This window comes from Topomyia yanbarensis, chromosome 3, assembly GCF_030247195.1.
Source record: "Topomyia yanbarensis strain Yona2022 chromosome 3, ASM3024719v1, whole genome shotgun sequence".
Lineage (NCBI taxonomy): Eukaryota > Metazoa > Arthropoda > Insecta > Diptera > Culicidae > Topomyia > Topomyia yanbarensis.
This window is the reverse complement of record NC_080672.1, coordinates 380,666,339-380,688,544: the sequence shown is the minus strand read 5'-3', so window position 1 is coordinate 380,688,544 and position 22,206 is coordinate 380,666,339. Positions and strand designations below refer to the sequence as shown.

Sequence of the window (22,206 nt, the reverse complement as noted above, 5' to 3'; positions counted from 1 at the left end):
ATTTTTGTTGTGTAATCAGTTATATAAAGAGCCTTTAAGCAGTATTAAAAATAATAAATTTCAAAATACTTCAAGTTAGTTTACACCATAAATGGTGTATAGTACAGTTGATTGATCGTACAGTTGATTGATCGTGTAAACAGACGTGCTGTACTGTTTTGAGTTTTCGTAGTGTTTTATTTGTGTGAATAACTCATCAAATTACCGTCGAAGTCGAAAATATTCGTTCACCGTGCCAATCTCCTGCATAGTTTTGTGTTGGTTTGTGTATTTGAAACGAAAAACCAAAGATTTTCAGCACTGATTTTTCGTTTGTTTCGTGATATTGTTTACATCACTGCGGATTCACCCACTAAATTTTACACATAACGCAGTACGTTCGCCATCTGCAGGCGAGTAGCGGAAAGTGCTTCCCACACGTCAAAAAGGCGGATAGAAAGTAGCAATGAATTCTGCTTGTAAAACATGTGACTCTCCTGTTAATGGGATCGAGAAAATTGCATGTCGTGGCAACTGTGGATCGGTTTTTCACCGCACTTGCATTCCTGGTATGCAGAGATCTGCTCTGGACTTGTTGTCCGGTTTTAATAAGAACTTGTACTGGCTGTGCGACAATTGTGCTTGTAGTTTCAACAAGTGGATAGAGCAAACCGATTCCGCTGTAGATAACCTGAACGCAGTCGTGTCTAATCTCTCCAACCGTATTGAGACACATTTTCCGGCTAATTCTGGTTCTGTAGCTCAAAGGGGGCTGTCTGTCAAGCGACTTCCGGGGAATCTACCCACTCCAAAAAGAAGTCGCGAGAATTACGCTAAAATTCGCGCCACTGCAGCCGATGTCTGTGGTACTCGAGCAATTCAGGGGGAAATCAGAACAGTTGCTGATGAGCGGGAACAGTTCTGGGTCTACCTGAGCCGCCTCTATCCGAGCCATACAGTGGATCATATCGTCGCTATGACCCAAGAATGCCTTGGAATAAGCGATACACCCAAAGCAATCTTGTTGGTTAAGAAGGATGCTGATCTAACAAAGCTCAATTTTGATTCCTTCCGAGTCGAGCTTCCGAGTGAACTGAAGGTCGTGGCACTCAGAGCATCTACTTGGCCAACTGGAGTGCTGGTTCGCGAATTTAACTTCGACCAGCAGAGACAGGATAGATTTCGTCAATAGCTTACATCGGCCTCCGGAATGCACCGCCGCTTGTACTATGGAAGCCCTCGATCCCCCCGCCACAGTCCAGCTACTGCAGCCAGCGTTCACCAGTCGTCCCGGTCCTGTGTGCGGGAGTGGGAAAAAGGGTCTTCCAAACTTCATACTGCGGCAAGTATCCATCTATTTCGAAACCTTCTAGCACCGAAATGTTCTTCGATTCCAGCTCACCGTCAATAGCGCAAAGCTCCTATCGGTATCAGACGCCGCCTTTCATGCCAGCGACCCGCTGCCGTTCGCGAGTGGTACCTAGCCCTACTGCATTGAGTACAACCCTCGGTTTCTCGTTTTCCCGGTCACCGGGAACCACACTTGCCACCAGTCTTGAGGAAGCTCTTAGTCCCCCCATCACAGTCGAGCCCTTCCAGCCAGCGACCAGCAGCCGTCCCGGTCCTGTGGCGGAGTTGGGACGAGGGGTCTTCCGCAAACCTACAGCAGGCAAGTATGAAGCACCTGTGAGCTCTTTTTTGCCTCAAAACTCTTCGATTTCCAGCCTTGGACAACGACGGGACAAAATGCTACTATACTACCAAAACATTGGTGGTATCAATTCAACCGTTGAGGAGTATCGCCTTGCAGTCTCCGATAACAGTTTCGATATCATCGTCTTCATCGAAACGTGATTAAACGACGACACGCTTTCCAGTCAGGTGTACGGTACTGGATATGAGGTTTTTCGTTGCGATTGGAACCTTAGAAATAGCCGTAAATGTACTGGAGGTGGTGTATTTGTAGCAGCTCATCGCAGTTTGAAGGCACGAGTTGTTGAGAAGACTTGCTGGGATTACCTCGAGCAGGTCTTGATGATAATCGAGCTTGGTGACCGTAAGTTGTACTTGTGTGCGTTGTACGTCCCACCCGACCGAGTCCGTGACATCGAATATGTTGTTCGAGGATGGTAAAAACTGCAGCTCAGTTTTTACTATCCTCGAAGACGCTAAATTGGTTGATGAGATCATCATACTAGGTGATTTTAATCTCCCCAGCATTTCGTGGAAATCTTCCCGCAATGGATTTCTTTACACGGACTCCGATCACTCCGTTCTTCACTCAGGGGCGGCGAGGCTTCTTGACAGCTACAGCTCAGCCACGTTACTACAAATTAATCCTATTGCCATAACGAGAATAACCGCCACCTTGATCTTTGTTTTGTCAGCGATCAGGTTTTTGCTACATCAGTAGTGATGGCTCCGTCTCCTCTAGTAGTACATCACTCACCATTGATCACCACGATCGATCGCATCCTGGCGCACGATTACATTGTTCATCCGGTCCTCGTCTCATACGACTTCCACAAAGCTGATCATCGCAGTATCGCAGACCTCTTCTCCACTTTTGATTGGCTAAATATTCTGGACCCCGAAGATGTTGATACCGCAGTTCAAACATTTTCCAACGTTTTGGGTTATGTTATTGACAGACACGTCCCGAAGAAAGTTCATCATCAACAAACCGACCCTCCTTGGCAAACGAGCACGATGCGACGACTGAAGTCCATTAAGAGAGCTGCTCTGCGGAGGTTTACCAAGTATCGCACAATCTCAGTTAGAAACTATTACGTCAGTCTCAACCATGCTTATAAACGAGCTAGTCAAGATTGTTTCTTTCGATATCAGCAAAACATTCAGCGTAATCTCAAATCGCACCCAAAACGTTTCTAGAAATATGTGAATGAGCAGCGCAAGGAATCCGGATTGCCGTCATCTATAACGGCCGCACAGCTACCACATCCCAAGATATGTGCAGACTTTTCTCGGAGAATTTCGCGAATGTGTTCACAGATGAGGCCTTAACAGTTGATCAAATTGAACTCGCTGTTAGTCAAGTTCCGGTCGTGAGCCAAACTCTAAGCGCTATCGATGTCAATGAAACAATGATTACCAGAGCTTGTTCTCGGTTAAAATCGTCTTTCAATCCGGGACCCGATGGCTTCCCTTCAGTACTTTTGAAAAGGCACATTGACGTTTTAGCGACTCCACTTCTTCGCATCTTTAGAGCATCTATTGCCGGTGGCATTTTTCCATCCTGCTGGAAGTTCGCGAACATGTTCCCAGTCCATAAAAAGGGTAATAAGCGAGACATCAATAATTACCGTGAAATTACTTCATTGAGTGCTATCTCGAAGTTGTTCTAGCTGGTGATTATGGAACCTCTTCACGCGCACTGCAAGCAGTACCTAAGTGACGATGAACATTGCTTCACGTCTGGGCGTTCGACGTTGCCTAACATCCTACATAACAGAGAGTATGGAACGTCGTGCTCAAACCGATGTTATCTACACAGACCTATCTGCCGCTTTTGACAAAGTGAACCATGACATAACAATCGCTAAAATGGAGAGATTTGGAATTAACGGTAGTTTGTTGCAGTTATTTCGATCCCACCTTTCAGGTCGAGAAATAGTGGTTGTCATTGGAGATTGTCAGGCACCCACATTTACTTCTACGTCAGGAGTACCCCAGGAAAGTCATTTGGGACCGCTGATGTTTCTGCTTTACTTCAACGACGTCCATCTAGTTCTGAAGACTCCACGCCTGTCTTTCGCAGACGATCTCAAGATGTTTCTACTCATCCGCTCTACTGAAGATTGTAGATTACTGCAACGACAGTTTGAAACCTTCGCTGACTGGTATAACACGAACCGTATGTGTGTAAATCTAAAGAAGTGCTCGGTGATATCGTTCTCACGAAAAAAAGACCCGGTTTGTTTTAACTACCGTCTACTGGATACTGAAATCGAACGCGTTAGTCAGATGAAGGATCTAGGAGTGATACTATATTCGCAACTCACGTTTAAACAACATGTCTCATATACAATTAGCAAAGCATCTCGAATGCTGGGATGCATCTTCAGGATTGCGAAAAATTTTACGGACATTTATTGCCACAAATCGCTGTACTGCTCTTTGTCGCGGTCAATCCTGGAGTACTGTTGTGAAGTTTGGAGCCCAAACTATAACAACGGTGTTGACAGAATTGAGTCCGTGCAACGACGCTTTTTACTTTTGCGCTTCGTAGGTTGCCGTGGAGAGATCCAATCCGTCTGCCAAGTTACGAAAACCGGTGCCAGCTGAACCCCTGCTTGTTCGAAGGAATACAGCAAGGGCTTTGTTCGTTGCTGATACTTTGCGGGGTCATCTGGATTGCCCAGCCATCTTGGAACAAATTAATATAAATGTTGCACCTCGAACAACGCGTAACAACCTTATGCTCAGATTGCCATTTCGACGAACTAATTATAGCATGCACGGAGCCATTACAGGGCTACAACGGATCTTCAACCGAGTCGCATCAGCTTTCGACTTTAATTTGTCTTGCCCAACTCTACGTCTACGATTTTCCAGAACCTTTAACGGACCCGTTAATTTCGGCTGATTCCTTCATTGCTGTTTTTGTATTTTTTCACTGTATTGTTATGATTTTTACTGTATTATTTTTTTATTAAGTTTATAACGATTTGACTGTTAGCCATAAGTTTAGCATTAAGACATCTTGGGGCTTTGAATTGCCTGTTGGTGTATATATGACAAATACAAATACAAATACAAATATTTGAGTGTTCAATTGAATGATGTAATAAAATGTTGTATACGAGGACTCGTTTTGAATTTGCGAGCTTCAATAGTGAAGAAAAGTAAAATTACTGCTTGAAAAAAAAATGTTTACGGTCACGATCACACTATTTCGGAACTTTGGACATTTCTTTGGATGTTTAGTATTCTTTAAGTATATTACAACGTAAAGCAGCACATCTTCTAGTAAAATAATTTTAAATGTTAATCCTCCTAGAAGTAATTATGAAGCATATTTTCTTCCAACAAATTTAATGCGAGAGTTAATGCCTTCAGCAAAGTTTTTTAAGTGCTATTTCAAACAACTTAATTGACTGGGGCGGGCAAAGCGTAGTTGGCAAGTCGATTGCCTTGTACGCATCTCACCTAGATTCGATTCCCAATCCCCGCACATAAGGTTAGAAATTTTTCTATCGTGAAAAAAGTGCCTAAAGACCCTAAGGCCCTTATAATCAAAATGAAAAGAAAAACTTCGTTGAAGACATTCCACAACTAATTTTGAAGAAGACATGAATACTCCGTGTGTTCAGAATCAGGGCCGATGAACAGATATAAACTACTGCAGGGTAGGAAGATCAAAAATGATCCCCAGCATCACGGAGCCCTTTATACTCCATGCCAGCCTCTGGCAATCAAAATATATAGAGAAAAAACAACACGACGTCAGATCACTATAGATATCGCTGTGATGTCCATATAGGTCGGAAAACGGAATACGCCTTGAGCAGATCCTAAAAAAGTTATTAGGACATCTGACCGACAGTGACAAAGGGCCGAACAAAATATATGCGGTGGTGGGAGCTTGAAAAGTGTAATGGACTTACCAATTACGTTATGCTCTCCACGAACGGTGTAATCTGATCTTCATAGTTGTAAGACGTTGTTTGAGGATGAAGAGTGCCTCCGTCAAGAAGCAGAAATGGTGGAGTAGGGTGGGTTAAACGTCTATTATTTTAATGCTATGAAGACAGACGTAAATATTTCATAACGTGTAACTTTAAACGAACTGCACTCTTTCTAATATTTTGAGGAACACTCCATGTAGTTTCCACATGTTAAATCATAATTTTCTCCACACTGAAGTCATTTTATGTCAATAATTATCAAATTTAATACATAGATCTTGTAATTTTGAAATTGATAAAATTGATACGTAGCTGTCAAAGTTTAGAAACAATAATTTGACCGTCTAATGGTAATGAATTTCAAGAAATATACACGATAAAATCCACAACAATGTTGACGATTCATTTAATATTCCTGATACGATAAAACTGGAAAAAGTCTCTTTCGAAATTTGGAAAAAGCCACGATTTTTCTTTCAATCACAAATCCACTTCGTTTACAGATGGAATATTGAACATTGCAGCCCTAAAAATCATTCGATATTATTTTGAACGTGTGAGCCGCCTTGAGGTTCATTCATTTTCGATGTTCGCATTTTATGCATAGCCACTAGTGTGCAGAAGAGACCGACGTCGTGAAGAACTGAATATTTGACACATCCGCGAATCGCTTGCCAAACAAGGATTTTGCAGCGAATTTCGACGTCATCTTCCTCCACTTTCTGTATAGCTTTTTGTGCAAGTTATGCCAACGTGTTCTGATGGTCGCTCCTGCTTGGTGCTTTTCGAGCTTTTGTATACGTGTTATACAAAACATTGCATTGTTTTTTCTCAAAATAAACTTAAATCGGAATATTACATTGACGTGTAAATTTGTTCAATTCCATCCAGGTGACGCGCCTTGTTTTCTACCGTACATCGATACTTCAACAGGGAACCTGCGCTGAACAACATTATTCTTGCTCTGACAACCACGCTAACATTGAAGCACTCAAAATCGTGACGGAAACGCAACGAAATTCTATCAAGTTCTCTCACTCAGTCTATAAATTATCAGTAAAGAAGCTAACTTTATCCTTTCGCTATCGTCACATATCAATTTGATCAACTTGGAACCCCACCAACGCAAATCAATAGATCCGGAAGCACGAGTTGCTTCATATTTACAATTGTCCACAGTTTGTGGATCGTCGAAGCTTGTTTTCAGAACGCGTCGTGCAAAAGTTGTATGGCGAAATCCAAATTGTAGGTTAACTACTTTTTTGACTTTTCAACAGACAGATTTCTCAAGCACCAACAATGCAGCTGACTCTCGTAAACCAATTGGTAACGAGACTCACTAATCTTTGGAAAGCTTTTCATCAACACTTTGCCCTTGTTTAGTCTGTTGTTGCTTGTCACGTCCACCATTGCTACCACCATAGTATCTATATGTTAGGTACTAGACTTCCCTAGTTTAGCAGAAATAGTAACTGCGAAAAAGAACAGGAACGGGGAGGCAAGCACTGCTTGCGTCCATGCCGACATTGATTAGTCACGTTTCATTGAGTTCAAGTACAACTTTCTTACACCCTTCATCGTTCGGCAGAATTTGCCTTGTGCTGTGTGCTCGAACGTGCTCATATAAATCACCGACGGAAATCTGTGACACATGTCGGTCGGGTGTGTGCACCAATAAGCCAGGACTAGCTGCACATCGACTAGAAATTGTGGCTGCCAGGAAGCTACAGAGAACTGTTGCTTACTGCCGAACTATTCATTATAACGTTGTGTCGTTCCGGAAAATACCGTGGTAGCATCAGCGACTTTTCCACCAGTTGTGGTGGTAGCATGGCTTTGGTGAAAACAGCTTATTTGATGGCTGCCAATAACCACAAGTACGTTGAAGCTTTGGCTGCATGAAAGCGTTGCCGATTCAGTATAAAGGAATAAAAATTGGACCCTTTTCAGATGACTGACTTTCGCTAGTCCGTTCGACGGATAGAGCGGATAGTATCTGACCAGTACAGAGTCATCGGTGATATCGTATCACTGTTAGGTACTGTAAAAAAAAACGAAGAGCAGACCAAAGGTAATCAGATGCGCTGGACGGAAATAAGACCGATCGGCGATGAATGGGTTGTGTTGCATTCGTTTACTTTAGTGTGATGCATGGGCGGCGGAATGTAACTTTTCAAATCAATAAAATTATAAAGTCCTTTTTGATGTTCTAAATCGACTGCATAAGATCTAACGGTTCGTTTCAGGCTTATTATATTACGGGGAGATTGTGTAAAATGATATTCATAAGACTAACTGTGAAGCATAAAATATATTTTTTTCAATTATTTTATCACAATTTATCTCTCGCAATTTTTTTACCTGGGGCTATTCGATCCTTTTCGTCTAGAGTGAAAATAGTTTGTATGAAAAAAATATCGACCTCTTTCCGTTCCGGAGATAGGCCAATTACCCTTTTATTGTTATACTCAGTAGCGTCACTGTGTGACGAAACTCCGATTTTTTCCTGCGAAACGTGCTCCTTGGCCGACGGTCTTGTCATTTTGCACGTTTCAATACGTCAATTTCCAATTTCAATTATTTCTTTTCTTTCTTTTATGTCGCCTCCTTGTGATTATTTTTCATAAAAATAACGACGCCATAGAAATGAACGAAAACGAAAAGGTGAAAGAAGAAAAGAATGGAAATACTAGAAAAAACATTGTAGGGTAAAGTGTCTATTTTCACCATATTAACGAGCGTGCCTAACTAATTCATTAATTACTTGGCCTACAATCAATGGAATGAGTTCAAATTGACATCAACAGCTTTGCTTCGTTGCTAAGAACCAAGATAATAAAATAAATTCCCTGAAAATGGTGAATTTCTCGTGATTAAGTGCAACCAAAATCTCGAATCGAGTGCCCCTATTGTTGCGCTACCATTTGACTCAATGCGTTGAACAAAAATGGCAGACGCTGCTCTAACCAACGGCTTCAAATGGGTAGGGTGATAATAGAAACATGGCGAAAATAGGCTCATCACTCTATATATTAATTAGCCAATTTTCCAATAATAGGATTTTTACAAACATTTCAGAACTTTCTGCAACAATTATTCTCAAATTCGTCTATTTTGTTTTATTCATTCACTTTATTCAAATCATTTCTGTCATAAATTTCATTCCATATACTCTTTCTTCAGTTTATTTATTTCACAGATGTTATTCGTTTTGCTTATGTTATGCCAACATTGGAACAATTTGAAATATGTGATTATTTCATTTTAATCATTTATTTCCTTCAGTATTATTTTTATTTATTTTTTTCATTTGAGTTAATTTCATTTATTTCATCAATTTTATTCGTTTCATTCTTTGGATGCATTCTGATCAGTTTATTCATTTCATGCAAATAACTTATTTTATTCACTGTTTTCATTTTATACATTTCGTCGATATTTTGCAGTTCAGACATATTATTTTAGTATCGTTATTTTGATATTCTCATTTTTTTCATTCATTCATTTTAATCATTACATCCATATTCATTTTGTACATATTGATTTAATACAGTTCAATTTATTCCACTAATCTTATAACTTTTTACATTTCTTACAATAGAAATGTATGGAATTCGCTAAAACTTTCAAGATTTTTTTTAAACTTAAACAGTTTAAAACAAAAATCTTGAAAGTGTGTATTTCAATATTTAGTTCATTTTATTCTGTTTGATTTTCTCGCCGTTTTGGTCATTTTATCTAATCTAATTTTTTTTAAATTAATTCATTCCATTCTTTTTATTGTAATGTAGTTTTACCATGTTATTTATTTATTTTATTTATTTTGTTCATTATGTTTATTTCTTAAATTTTGTTTAATGCATTACTTTTATCCATTTAATTTATCATATTCGTTTTATTCATATTGTTCTTTTCATTTAACTTATTCGTCTTATTCATGTTAGTTGTTTCATTTATCTTATTAATGTTTTTTTAAATATTTTTTTTTAAATAATTCTTTTTATTTTATTTTTTGGTATTTTTTCATATATTTTGTTCATTTTATTTATTTAATTTAAATTTAATTAAATTAATTCACTTTTTTTTTGGTTCGTTTTTTGTTCAATTTATTTTATTGAATATCCATTTATTTTGTTTAATTCATTTAATTATTTTTATTCATTTCATTTATATTGTTCTTTTATTTGTTTTGTTCTTTCAATAATTTTATTAATTTTCTTAAGCTCATAAATTTTATTACATTTATTAATTTTATATACTATGTAGCCCGGAGCTATTCGGGCCTACCTAAGCAAATCGCTGTTTAGGTAGGTAAATGTGGAAGAAATTTATCAATTAAAGGACCTAGTTGTTAGTTTGAAACCTCAGCTACATTTTGGAGCTATAAATGTTCATTGTGCTGCATGGTGTAATACTAGGCGACGATTTGCGAAAGTCTACGTTTTCCATCTTTTTACAATGTAGGGGCAATTTAAGACCATCATTTTATTTATTTTTTTACAATGTTGACCTATGAAATCTTTGTTGTAGAAACTGATTTAAAAGCAAAATAACAATAAATTGTGTGGAAAAAAAGAATCAGCGTAGTCACAGCTGTCGATTGACACATTATGCATTTTCTTTGCTGTTTTGCTGACAATCATGTGCGCAGATGTAAGCCGCTGAATGATGGTTGATGGAGTTGGCGGTCTTAATAGCCCCGTACGCTTATGTCGCACAAATGTGGTGAACGTCTTGAAAATATTTTTGTGTTCACCCAAATAAAATTCGTTCCATAAAATAGGTGCCTCAAGCTTTCCAAAACACTTATTTATTATCTTGTTCCCTTTCATTTGTTACTTTAATTTTGTTCCGTTTCATTTGTTACGGTTTTGCTATGATAATGATTTTTGTTCGAGGATGACAAAAAATGAACCACGTGGCATCTCCTTTCCAAAAAAAAAAAAAAAAACTGAAGAATGAGATTCAGTTGTCAAAATTAATCTTTTAGAGTGGCGCTTTGACGAATATGTATGACAGTCAGAAAATCTTACGATTTTCTGAGAATTCGAAGAGGTTCTAAATTATTCCCACGGTCTTAAAAGCCCTGGCTTCCTTTGATATTTAGTTCATTTATTTAAATCATTCAATTAATTTACTTAATATACCAATTTTCGACAAAAAACATATTTTTATTCAGTTCGGTTATTTGACAAAGCACGTTTACGTTCGCTTGAATGTGCCGATTCCTTTATTTTAAATTTGAAATTTCTTAAATATTGGGGATTACACATGGAATTTTTTTTTATTTGATGAAACTATGAGAATTTTATAATAATTTTAAAAATAGGTTCAAATCGATATACAAGAAATGATAAGATAATACGGTCCACAATGACAGATAATTTGAAAAGACCAGCGTTGGATTCTTTCTTTGGCTGAGATATGGGCGCATTTGGGGTTTTTGATGTCCTAGAAAGTGCTGAGAACTTCTTTTCTGAGCTCAGTTTTCTGAGACCAGGTACTGGTCGCATCGGTTGTGCACCAGTACTTCCTCGAGCTGTTATTTTTGGAGGACCTTGAAAAAACGCATTTTGGCCTTGACAATGAAGCTTATGAGAGGAAATGTTCCTCCCTTAGCTATTGCTTCTAGGCACAGCAAAAGATTTTCTCTCCTGGGGTTTATCACAGTCGCCTTCGTCAGTACTCAAGTTGTGATAGACGTTTGTAGGGTCCGCTGGCATTTCTGAAAAGATCAGTGAGAAGTTTCTCCCCGCGCTGTTTGTACGCGGGACATGTCGGGAGATCATGTAGGTTTCCCCCACAGTAGCGACGATGTTCAATATCCTTTCCACAGAAATCATTCACATGATTCCCACCTTCATTCTCACTACATTTCTCACAACGAACCTTATTACTACAATGGGAGGCTGTGTGCTCAGTTCATGGCACAAAAGGACGTAGACGAACTTTTTCAAAGAGGAGGTCGTTAGATAGAGCAGAAATGGCGATGGTCACGATATGAGTCTAAGTAAACGAATGCCCTCCTTCTGTAAACTGCGACTGATGCTGAATGTAAACGTTTGCAATCTCCAGTATTTTCACTGGCTGGAGCATGGGGTCTGTGTCAGAAGATCTTCGCAATTTAAACTCGAATCGGAGACGACCCCGTTACATTCAACCCGATTTGATGGTACATATACTCTGTACTCCTTCGTGAAGGTCCCGTATCCGATAGTATCATTTAGGGGTGGGCGTAGCGTAGTTGGTAAATCGATTGCCTTATACGCAGCGCACCTGGGTTCGAGTCCCGACCCCGCACATAGGGTTAGAAATTTTTCATAAGAGATTTTTCTAACCCGAAGAGGCGAATGACCTTAAGGTTAAAACCTCTATAATCGAAATAAAAAAAAAGATAGTATCATTTACATACTTCAAACTATTTACCACCACCCGAAGCTTATCGGGGTGAATTTTCAATTTTTCTGTCACAGCTGAATATAGCTAGATCAGAACTCGAGAAATCTGTAATAGATTAAAACATTTCTTGCCTTTAGTCCAGAAGAGGATTACAAACGGCCCGGTTATGGAAGGTGGGTACAATTTTAATCGGGGAGGCGATTTTATTTCTTCATTCACCTTTCCTTGAAGCAAATCATTATCAGGAAAAGTCATTCTTACACGAACCTATTTCCCAGTGCAGGCTGGTATTGGAGACAAGAATGGGAAAAAGGTACTTAAGGGGTTATATCTACTTGGGTTTCAAAAAAATAAGGTGAATTCGCGATTTTTTAATTCATCATTGTTATAGGTTTTTGTAATGCTGTTTCACGTATATTGTAGTACATGTTTAAAGGTATGTGTAGTAATTTTTATGTTGCAAAAGCTTGCAAATAGACATTGATATAGCTGTTGCCACGGATCACCTTATTTTGAACCCCATGCGCGGTGACAATGATAAATCACGAACGGCTTTTTTGCAATGGAAACACTAATATGTTTTCGTTAGTGCATGCCTGGATAATTGCGTTTAAAGTTTCTAGTCAATATTGTGCAATGTTAAAATGAGTAATATTCGACCTACATCGAGTCATCTATTCCCAGACCATACAGACTATCTTCGGTGGTCGCAGTAGTGCCAATAATGTCATTTTGAAGTCAACTAATTGCCATTCTTTCCTCTTTAGTAGCCTCGTTCTCTTTGCAATAAATCGATGGACATTAGGACAAGAAGATACCCCCAATGCTTGTAATATTTTCAAAATCGCCACATTTCCTTCGTTGAAAATGTGAGCCGAAGTGAAAGATGCTATTTCGACTGGACGTCCAGGAAGAATTTTTGGACTAATTTTCGAGATGAGTTTATTATAACTCTCGTTGTTGTTCTAAGCGAATCCGCTTACACATTTTGCAAGCAACTTACACAGACACAAACTCCTTTGACAGTCACAAACGCGACCATGCAATTGCAATAAGCCACTTATACTTACGCCCGCGATTTCGCCAACATGAAAACACAACGGTAGTTAAGTAAACGTAGCACCTTTATACTTCCAAATGCGGTCTCAAACATTAACCCACAACTCGCGCGATCATGAAACGGTCACGTCCGGAAGTTTTTCCTCGATCCTAGCGGTTTGGACTAATGCCTTCAGTTAAACCAATAGAAACATGACGCTCATATTCACTAAACAACGCGTTCCATGGTGACATGACCTGGAACTCTAGTGATATGGGGAAACGGACTCTCTTCTACCATCTGTACCATACACTAAAAATTATGTATCAGATTCACGGTCCGCGCGTGATTATTCAAGAATACACGCTATATCATTATAAAATCGAAATTATATACGCACATACACGTGACAAACACGTTTATATACAAATGCTTGAACCCTTCGCGACCATCCAAGGTACCTAGACCCGCGATCTCGTAAACATGATAACATCCCGGTGATAAAATGAATGTCTCAGCTCCTATAAATGTTCAAACGCGATCTCAAGCGTGAACCTATAAACTCCCGCACTCGCACGATCATGAATCGGTCACTTCCGGATGTTTATATCCTTGATATCAGCAGACTAGGTCCATGCTTTCAATTGATCCAATTAAAAAAGAAAGCTCTCATATCCACTATACACCACGTTACATGGCGACATGACCGGGGATTCTAGTGATATGGGGTAACTTACTCCCTGTCAGAAAGTGAATTGTACACCGAAAACTACACCGAAAATCCAGTTTTGTACACGCGAAGTCACATGCACGAGAGCACACGTGACAAACACGTTAACATACGAACGCTTAAGCCCTTCGCGATTAACAACGAACATCTACGCCCGCGATCGCCCAAACTTGGTAACACCCCGGTAATAAGGTGAACGTTTTAGCACTTACGAAGTTTCAACCGCTGTCTCAAACGCGAACCTACAAACGTCCGTTTTCACGCGATCATGCATCGGTCCCGTCTGGAAACCATTACCCTCTATCCTAGTAACTTAGGTCCATACATTCATAAGGATCAATCAAAAAATACCGACATGACCGGGAGCTCTAGTGATATGATAGATCTCACTTTATTCTAACATCTGAGCCGCACATCAAAAATTAAGTATCAGACTCACGGTCCGCGCGCGATCATCCAAGAACACAGGCGAATATGCGAAAGGCACGCGGTTTTAAAATAAAATTTATACACGCGAAGTTACATACACGTTTGCACACGCGACACACAAACGCACACGCGACCGAACACGTACGCCAACGAACAAATGCTCGAGTGCTTCGCGATGATATACGCGATCGCGAAGTCTCTACGCCCGCACATAGCTGAACCGTACAATAAATATCACATTCAGAATCACGGCCCGCTTCAATTAGCCTAAAGCAGTATTTTAGTGGGCGCCATTCGCCTGTCTCGTCTGCAAATTGTAGTATGTGATTCCGACGGGGAGCTCTTCCGAGAACCTAGCTCTATAGCTCCAGTCGGACAACTCTCGAAAAAAAACTAACACTAATGTGCATTCTGACAAACGTGACTTCCGGAATCAACGAGCATTCGGTACGCATTTAAATATATGCGCATTTGGTCTTTTGGGGAAAACCCTGAACGCGTAAAAATTGAACAATCGCTTAGTCACTTTTGAAATGTTATACCAACATTCTTGGGCGGAAGGTACATTGAGATCCACTCAAGTAGGGAGTATAACCCCTTAACTTGCATATGGTCAAGGCTTCTGTCTGTCACGTTACAAGTTTACGCATATTTCATAAAATAAGTCTGCGAAAATGATAAAATCAGATTCTATCACAATTGTACATTACTAAGGTCACTAAGCCGTACATTTTTTTACAGAAAGTTATTTTCTACCATGAACAGTTTTCGTTTTATTGTCATTTTGATACGTTTGTCACGTTAAACAATTTTCGCAGTGAGTTTGGGGGTTGCCCGACTAAATTAAAAAAGTCTTCCGTTGGCCCCTAAATTTACGTGTACATAGTTTTGAGTTGAAGCTTGGAAATCAAAGATTTTGAAGTACAGTTTTCCTGAAGAAAAACTTTTTTTCGATTTTATGGAGTATTCTCAATGATCTGTCACGTTACAGCCAGAATCTGTCACGTTACAGTTCTATATTTTTATTGAAGCAAGGATAGCGAGCCAATCGTACAGAAATCATACTTGATGTGGCAACTGAGTATTAACGGGAAATTTCATGTTTATTTTGAAAACTGTATTGGTTTTGTTGAACAAACGTAAATAACTTATGAAAAGGTCGTAATTTCACGAAGTAACACATTATGTCGAAAGAAAATCTAAAAGAACTTAAAAACATCTGCATTTTGAAAGACAGTTTTTCATGAGCATTTCACATTGCAAAACATTTTGAACATTCCTACAACTAAACAAAACAAAATAAATTAAAATTAAAAATTAAAAGATTTTTGAAATATGTTTTAAGTTTTTGTTATAATCATTTATCGTTTTTTTCTCCACAATGCAATTATATTTTATATATTTTTCATTTATTTAAATTTTAAACGCGTTATGGTTTTTAGCGTTTGGTATTTATGAGTAACTTATTAAAAGGGAGCATTTTCACTACTAAATGTTGTTTTGCGAAAAAAAACAACATATATTAGAAAATTTGACTTAAGAGCATTTTGTTTCGAAATCATATTTAATATTAATAGTGCATAAGAAAATTATATTTATGACAAGAAAATATTAGGAAATTTAGAAGCATAGTCAAAGTCATTGTGAAAAATGCATTCTTACTAATAACTTCTTAATCATGTAAGCACTTTTCTTCTATTGGTAAGCTTGCGTTTAAAAAAAATCGTTGTTCTTTGTAATTGTATTTTTTAACTTTTTTGTCTTTTCTTTTTGAAAAATTTCAGCAGAAAATATTCACAGAGAAGAATTAATTCCCTAGAACTCGCTATTATATAGTTTTGCTGCACAAATGTCGATTTTCGTACAATATATTTTGAAAGTAGTATATTCATTATCTGATACGCCCTTTTTAAATATTTCTCTTGAATAAAAATTCTTTGTTTAACAATGCAAAATACTTAATCTTCCATATAGATGAAACGTAAAAAAGTTCCATCAGAATCGAAGAAGGTCACCATTTTTGAAGTAATTGAATCAAACTTGATGTAATTGCTCAGAAAACTTTTGTCACGTTACATAAGATCAACTGTGTTTTCTCAAAAATGAATAAAATTTTAATGTTTTCATAATACATTTTTAAAAAGTAGACTCAAAGTAGTGAGAAAAATGTAGGTTAAACATTGTATGCGAACTGTTGGTGTGGTCCACAAAACTTTTTCGAATTTTTGATCTGTCACGTTACAAGTTATTTGTTTTTCATTACTTCACAATTAAAAATAAGCATTAATCCATATTCATCTCAAATTTTCAAGCAATATCATCAAATTTAAATTAGACTACCATATAAAAATGTGATTCTTGACAAAAAGTTGAAAATATGGATTTTGTTTAACTTTTAATCTCCTTACGGTCTTTAAGCCATTTTCAGGTCGTGCAAGAAACATCAACAAACTTTTATAAATTATAGACATGGATTTTTTTTCTGGGCTCATAATTCATTTTTTTTAATATTAGAAGTTATATACATACGAGAAAAAAACAGTTTGACGCAAAATTTAATAAAAAAATTTCGCCTGTGGTCGCCATTTTCGGAGCCTTGACCATATATACCGTAACCAGAATGCTTACTAGGAAGAAACACAGCTGCTTCACTGCTCTACTGGCCGAATAACGGTAAACGCGCAAAACTCTAAAGAAGGAAAGAATTGCTGAAACCTTGAGGAAGCGGAGAGTGCGCAAAATAACTTTGACAGCGAATTAGCACTATTCTTTATAACGTTACATTGCACGTACTGGAGAGGTCGACCTATCGGTCCGAGAGTCAACGAACGAATGACAAAAATCGTTGCAATCATCAATTACAACGAATAGCTTTCTTTTTAGGTTACAAGTTAGTTTTTAAGATTTGTTTAGCTCCTTATTCACGTGACAAGTAGGCTTAAAATTTCCTACTGCAAAAATCACTACTGCGAAAGCATATTATATCTTAATAATAATTAATCGAGTCATGTAAGCAATAGAGATGAAAAGTCTCCACTGGTGGTTGAGCACCCAGTATATTGAATTAGAGATGTTATGTAAACTAAACAATATAATTAAATACAAATTTCAAGGCAGAATTTTTGGGTGAATATTTAGTATATGCAGCGTTTAATGTTTGTTGATTCTATGATATGCAGCAAATTTAGCTGCATAATCTACCTGTGTTGTTTAAATAGAAAATACGTAGAACGCTTGAATCGACTATTGACCACGAAAAAAGCTATTATGCGGAGAATGTTTTTCAACTAATTGCTATATAAAACGAGCGGTCTAAAAAAAATAAGTACTTAAATGTGTCTTTTAAACAAAATATTTGTAAAAATCCCGCTGCATTTGACTACCGTAGTTTTTGTAGAACAAATTTCTGCAACCGTTTGTAATGGTAGATTTTTAGAACCGAGGAAACTGTCTCTAGAAAAAGCAAAATCATTTGATAATTCAATAATTTTTAATACAGAAATGGTTATCCAAAATACAGAACGATAAATCAGTTATGTGATTCCGTTGATCCTGCTATCCACACAGTCGGTTATGATGAAACGTACAGATATTTTTGGCACACGATTTGCCCGGTGAAATGTTCCACATGTGCTTCAACCGATTACACCACATGCGAGGAGTTGCCAGCTGGTATCTCTATCACGGATAGCTCGGACAGGCGAATCCTTCGGGACGATCTCCACCATCTGGCAAGTAGAAGAGAGTACAATGTATTGTGGCTTTTCAGCAATCCATTGCACTTTTCGGCCCAGCGGGGATTACCACCGGAGGGAATGGCTATCCAAACATTGTTGACCGATATCAAAGCGCTTACCTGTACCACGGAATGATGTGATCCTTAGCCAAAACTACGATGTTGGTCAGGTACACAATTAGCTGGAACGGATGTGCAAAATTAGATCTCACGATAGATACAGCGCAGGAGATGGGCCGGAAAAGTTGTTTGATGCGGACCGTTTCGGGGAAATTAAAACGATTATCTTAAACGGTGTTCAAATTGGCAGGTGATTGGAAAACTTATACTAATTTTTTTCTATTTTGTTTCGTCAATAAAATCTTTGATGCTCAGAAAATACGATTTTTCCCGAAACGTTTCAAACTTGAACACCGTTCGTCGGACAGTCACGAATCCGGACAGGCGCTCAAAAGAACTCGTCCGTACCAAGATACTAGATGATACTTATATAGCCACTAGATTTTAAATACGAACCACCAGCAGTAGAAAGCAAACAATGGCGGTTGAGGCGAGTGTCTCCTGGAGCGTGTTGCCGCGACTGCTCTGAAAGCGTAGCACCAGAATGCAGATCATTGTCAGGGTGAAGCAAATGAATGACAGGACGACATAAATCAGTGTATCCGACTGTGGAAGGGAAAGCAAAAGAGCCGACCGCTAACAAACGCAGTTGCACCCCTTCGAGCGAACCGTTCTCGGCTAACTACCGGGCCGGAAATCCTCTGGCAGAAGCAACAACGGTTCGCTCGAAAAGAGCTCGGTGGGTCGTGGGGAAAACCTAGATTAAAGGTTAATTTAGCTGGACCTTGATGAGGGGTTTGTGAGTGCGTGTGTGTGTTCGTGTATGTAAGCATGTGAACGCAATCATACATATAGACCTTACCAGCAGCAAACCACGATTGTTCGGGTGACGATACCAAATGCACAAAGATTCGATGCAGCTGTATCTGGGAAGAATGAAAACTGTTTGAATGAAAATGAGCATGGGCTTTGAGTGCAGTTTAGTAGAACTACAAGGGAGACGCAAGTGGCCCGTTTAATAGCTCATCTTACTGGCGTTTGCTATCGTTGGAGCAGTGTTGGCAGATTAGGGTATTGTTCATTGTTTTAAGTGCATTATGAATTTTTTGATTGCTTTAGAGGATATTACCATAGTTAATAATAGTCTTATGACGACCAAAATTGTCTTTTGTTTAAACTTTAAGTCTAGAATAATGTGACGGTTATATTCTTCGGTACTTGCGTCTAACATAAAAATTGAAAAATGCTGCCGCATTGTGCATTGCAGACTGTCAATAACCTCGCGTCTCCATCGAACGAACTCGATGAACGAACAGACTAAACAACGCCTACAGCTAAAGAAAGTAAAGATAACACCGTGCAATGAGTGCACCCGTTAACCATCTACCTTTTGCCAACACTGCACCGGTTATGGCGCCGGATCGAAGATGGAAGGGGGATCTTTAATTGCCTCCGAGCGAGACCGGATACGCTCGGCAGAATAATGAGAACCAAATGCCTACCTTAATGCCGTGTACGTTTGGTACCTGTGTAAACACAGCTCACAGTGTGTTAGCCCGGATCGGCTGAGCCAGTGCTCGAGGCAATCACGGTGCACGTAGCGTAGCGTTCCTTTGCACAGACATGGCGAGATTAAACTGTAATTAAAAAATAGCAGTAAACCATTTTACGTTTGTTGTTGTTGACTGGCTGTAAACAAGACACTGGCTGGATGTTGAACCGTAGAGTTAAGAGAAGAAACCCGGATGTCCGTTTGGATGCGGTTGCGCTTTCTGCTCCAACGGTGCCATCATCCGTCTTCCTTCACAAAAGGAGAAAATAGAATTTCTGCGGCACAGAATTACAGAGCAGGATTTGTGGCTTATCTTTAATTCTGTTGTTTGTGATAGATGAGGTAGCATGTGTGGGAGGAATTGCGAATGGGAAGCAATTGGCAAACCAGGCTATGCGAGTGTGAATTAAATATTTGAATTTGGTTGGGATTGTATTTACTAGGCAAGCAGTCGAATAAAACTAAACTCAAACCAATTAGTAAAACTATTTCCCAGTTCAGAAACTGAAAATATTTCCTGTCGGATTTAATTACAAGATTTGTTCGCGTTGCAAATTGAATTCCCAGCGAAAAGCGCACTTAACGGCTCGGTTGTTGCTACGAGCTTTCACCTCGTTAGTGTTCTTCATTAGCAAGGAAATGCACCTACCGGGATTTCTCCGTTGCACTTTGACAGATGCGACAAGCGATAGACTCGAGGCTGCTGGTTTGCCTCTGAGGGGTACCGTGGCTAGATACGTCTTCATCTTCATCTTGAGGAACCGTTACTGTTGACTGAGTCATAATGTCATCACTATCGGGAACTGTCGCCAGAGCAAATTAAATTGATTGGATAAAAAAGTAAACAGATTTAGGATTTAGCAATTGCAGATCAGAACGTCAATAACAGCTGGCCTACTTCGACCAGCGGCAGTGGTGCTTGTTTATTCAATGCATTTATTCGACACGGTGAATTTTTGGTAGATCCGAAAACCTACATTTTGAGTGGCGTAGCCAAAAATTAATAACATTTTCGTTTTTAACAGTACACTATACCGGTGAAGTCGGTGCTAAACTCATTCAAACTGAGGGGTAATCAGTAGGGTGGGGCATTGTTATATGGAAAAAGGTAATCATAACCACATCAACCGAGCACAGCACTTTTTTGGGTCCATTTGGGGTCCCAAATAACTGTGCAAAATTTGGGGTCAATTGGTTTTGACCCGGCCTAGCGCATTGCGTTTGAAATTTGTATGGAATTTAGTATGGGAAAACCTACTATTTTGCATTTTCAATTCTATAGACTACAATTCTTCCTACAGTATGTTAACAATTAGATTTTTTTTGTTGGAGACGAACCACTGCGACCAGTATTTAGATCTATTGTGGTAGCAACAATTAGATAGAAGTGTAGTCCAGGATATGCTGAACAACCTTGCCGAAACATATATGGTGTTAAAATGTATCTAAAACAAGTTATAGCTGTTCAAAGTTCGTTAGATCGAATTAAATGCCAAAAATATTTTTTTTTGCCAACACTGCGGGTGTAGCAATGATATTTCGTTGGTACACCCGCACCAACACTAAAATAATATCATATATTTTAGATTTGACCAGCTTTTACCTTGTTTTAGAAACATTCTAAAACCATATATCCTTCGGCAGAATTGTTCTGTATATCCTGGATTACTAATTCTAATTGTTGACATACTGAAGGAAGAATTGTAGTCTGTAGAATTGAAAATGCAAAAAAGTAGGTTTTCTCATACTAATTTCCATACAAATTTCAAGCGCAATGCGCTACGCCGGGTCAAAACCAATCGACCCCAAATTTTGACGATCTTTTTGCCCCACCCTAGTAATCAATCTGGCTAAGGATCAACCGGTAAGGTGCCGTGGCCGGACCGGTCAGGTGGAAGTTCACGTCTCCGTGCTTTCTATTGACGTCGAAAGATTAGGTGTCCCATTACTACTACTCGCAGAACTGTGGTCTATTAGGAGGTTGATAACAGTCTATTATCTTTCTCTGGATTAAAACAGCCTAGAGACCGTGTGGCATTCGACGGGTTCAAGTATTTCAACCAAGAATTGATCCACTGGGTTCCTGCTCCCATGTCGTAAGAGGCGACTGCAAACAAGAGTCGTCAAGTCAAGGTGTTTCTCCGTGCCGAGGACTGAATGGATAGCAGGACTAAAATATGTCAGTCGCGCATGGAGTGTCGTGAGTCTTATCCTTGCTGTGTTACGCAGATCACTGACACAGTAGACGTTTGTTTCTTCGCAAACCGTAGGATCAAATGATGGTCGTGTCTCTAATACCCATTTCGGGGTTCGCTATAGGCGATCATAAGCCAACGCGTTCGATATCTTCTAGTTGCTGTAGAAGTGCTGATGATGAAAGGTGCAGTGCTGCAATCAAGTATGGTTAGAGTAGCACAAATTAATCTTCAGTATAAACGTACAGCAACTATGAATCTATCCGGCCTTGCACAAGAAGGAAAAGCTTCCATAGCTTTGGTTCAAGAACCGTATTATCATGACTAACGACTTACCTTTCAATATAGGGGCCCCTTTTCAAAATTTCGGAAGTAAAATGATGTAAGATTTTGAACGCTTATATCTTTTGTTGTACTGAATGGATTTAATCAATTTCTT

The 22,206-nt window shown here is 38.9% G+C and overlaps 1 protein-coding gene across 2 annotated transcripts; it reads right to left on the bottom strand.

The window, feature by feature from the left end:
• Positions 1-17,739: 17,739 nt before the first annotated feature.
• LOC131693383 (E3 ubiquitin-protein ligase MARCHF3-like) lies at positions 17,740-20,437 on the bottom strand. Of its 2 annotated transcripts, none has more exons than XM_058981152.1 (6): positions 20,222-20,437; positions 19,523-19,657; positions 18,883-18,946; positions 18,477-18,626; positions 18,081-18,142; positions 17,740-17,952 (listed from the first exon to the last, which is right to left on the bottom strand). In XM_058981152.1, the coding sequence occupies exons 1-6, from the start codon at positions 20,353-20,355 to the stop codon at positions 17,868-17,870; spliced, it is 630 nt and encodes a 209-aa protein (XP_058837135.1). In that variant the 5' UTR covers positions 20,356-20,437; the 3' UTR covers positions 17,740-17,867. The 2 variants fall into 2 exon arrangements, with proteins under 2 accessions (XP_058837135.1, XP_058837136.1); XM_058981153.1 differs by having other exon boundaries at positions 18,477-18,545.
• Positions 20,438-22,206: the final 1,769 nt, after the last annotated feature.

Coding starts and splice junctions, on each gene's coding strand:
- LOC131693383 (XM_058981152.1), bottom strand. CDS start 20,355: ATGACTCAGTCAACAGTAACGGTTCCTCAAGATGAAGATGAAGACGTA. Junction 18,627..18,882: donor ACAATCGTGGTTTGCTGCTG/GTAAGGTCTATA, acceptor TCCCTTCCACAG/TCGGATACACTGATTTATGT. Junction 17,953..18,080: donor CACATCATTCCGTGGTACAG/GTAAGCGCTTTG, acceptor TCTACTTGCCAG/ATGGTGGAGATCGTCCCGAA.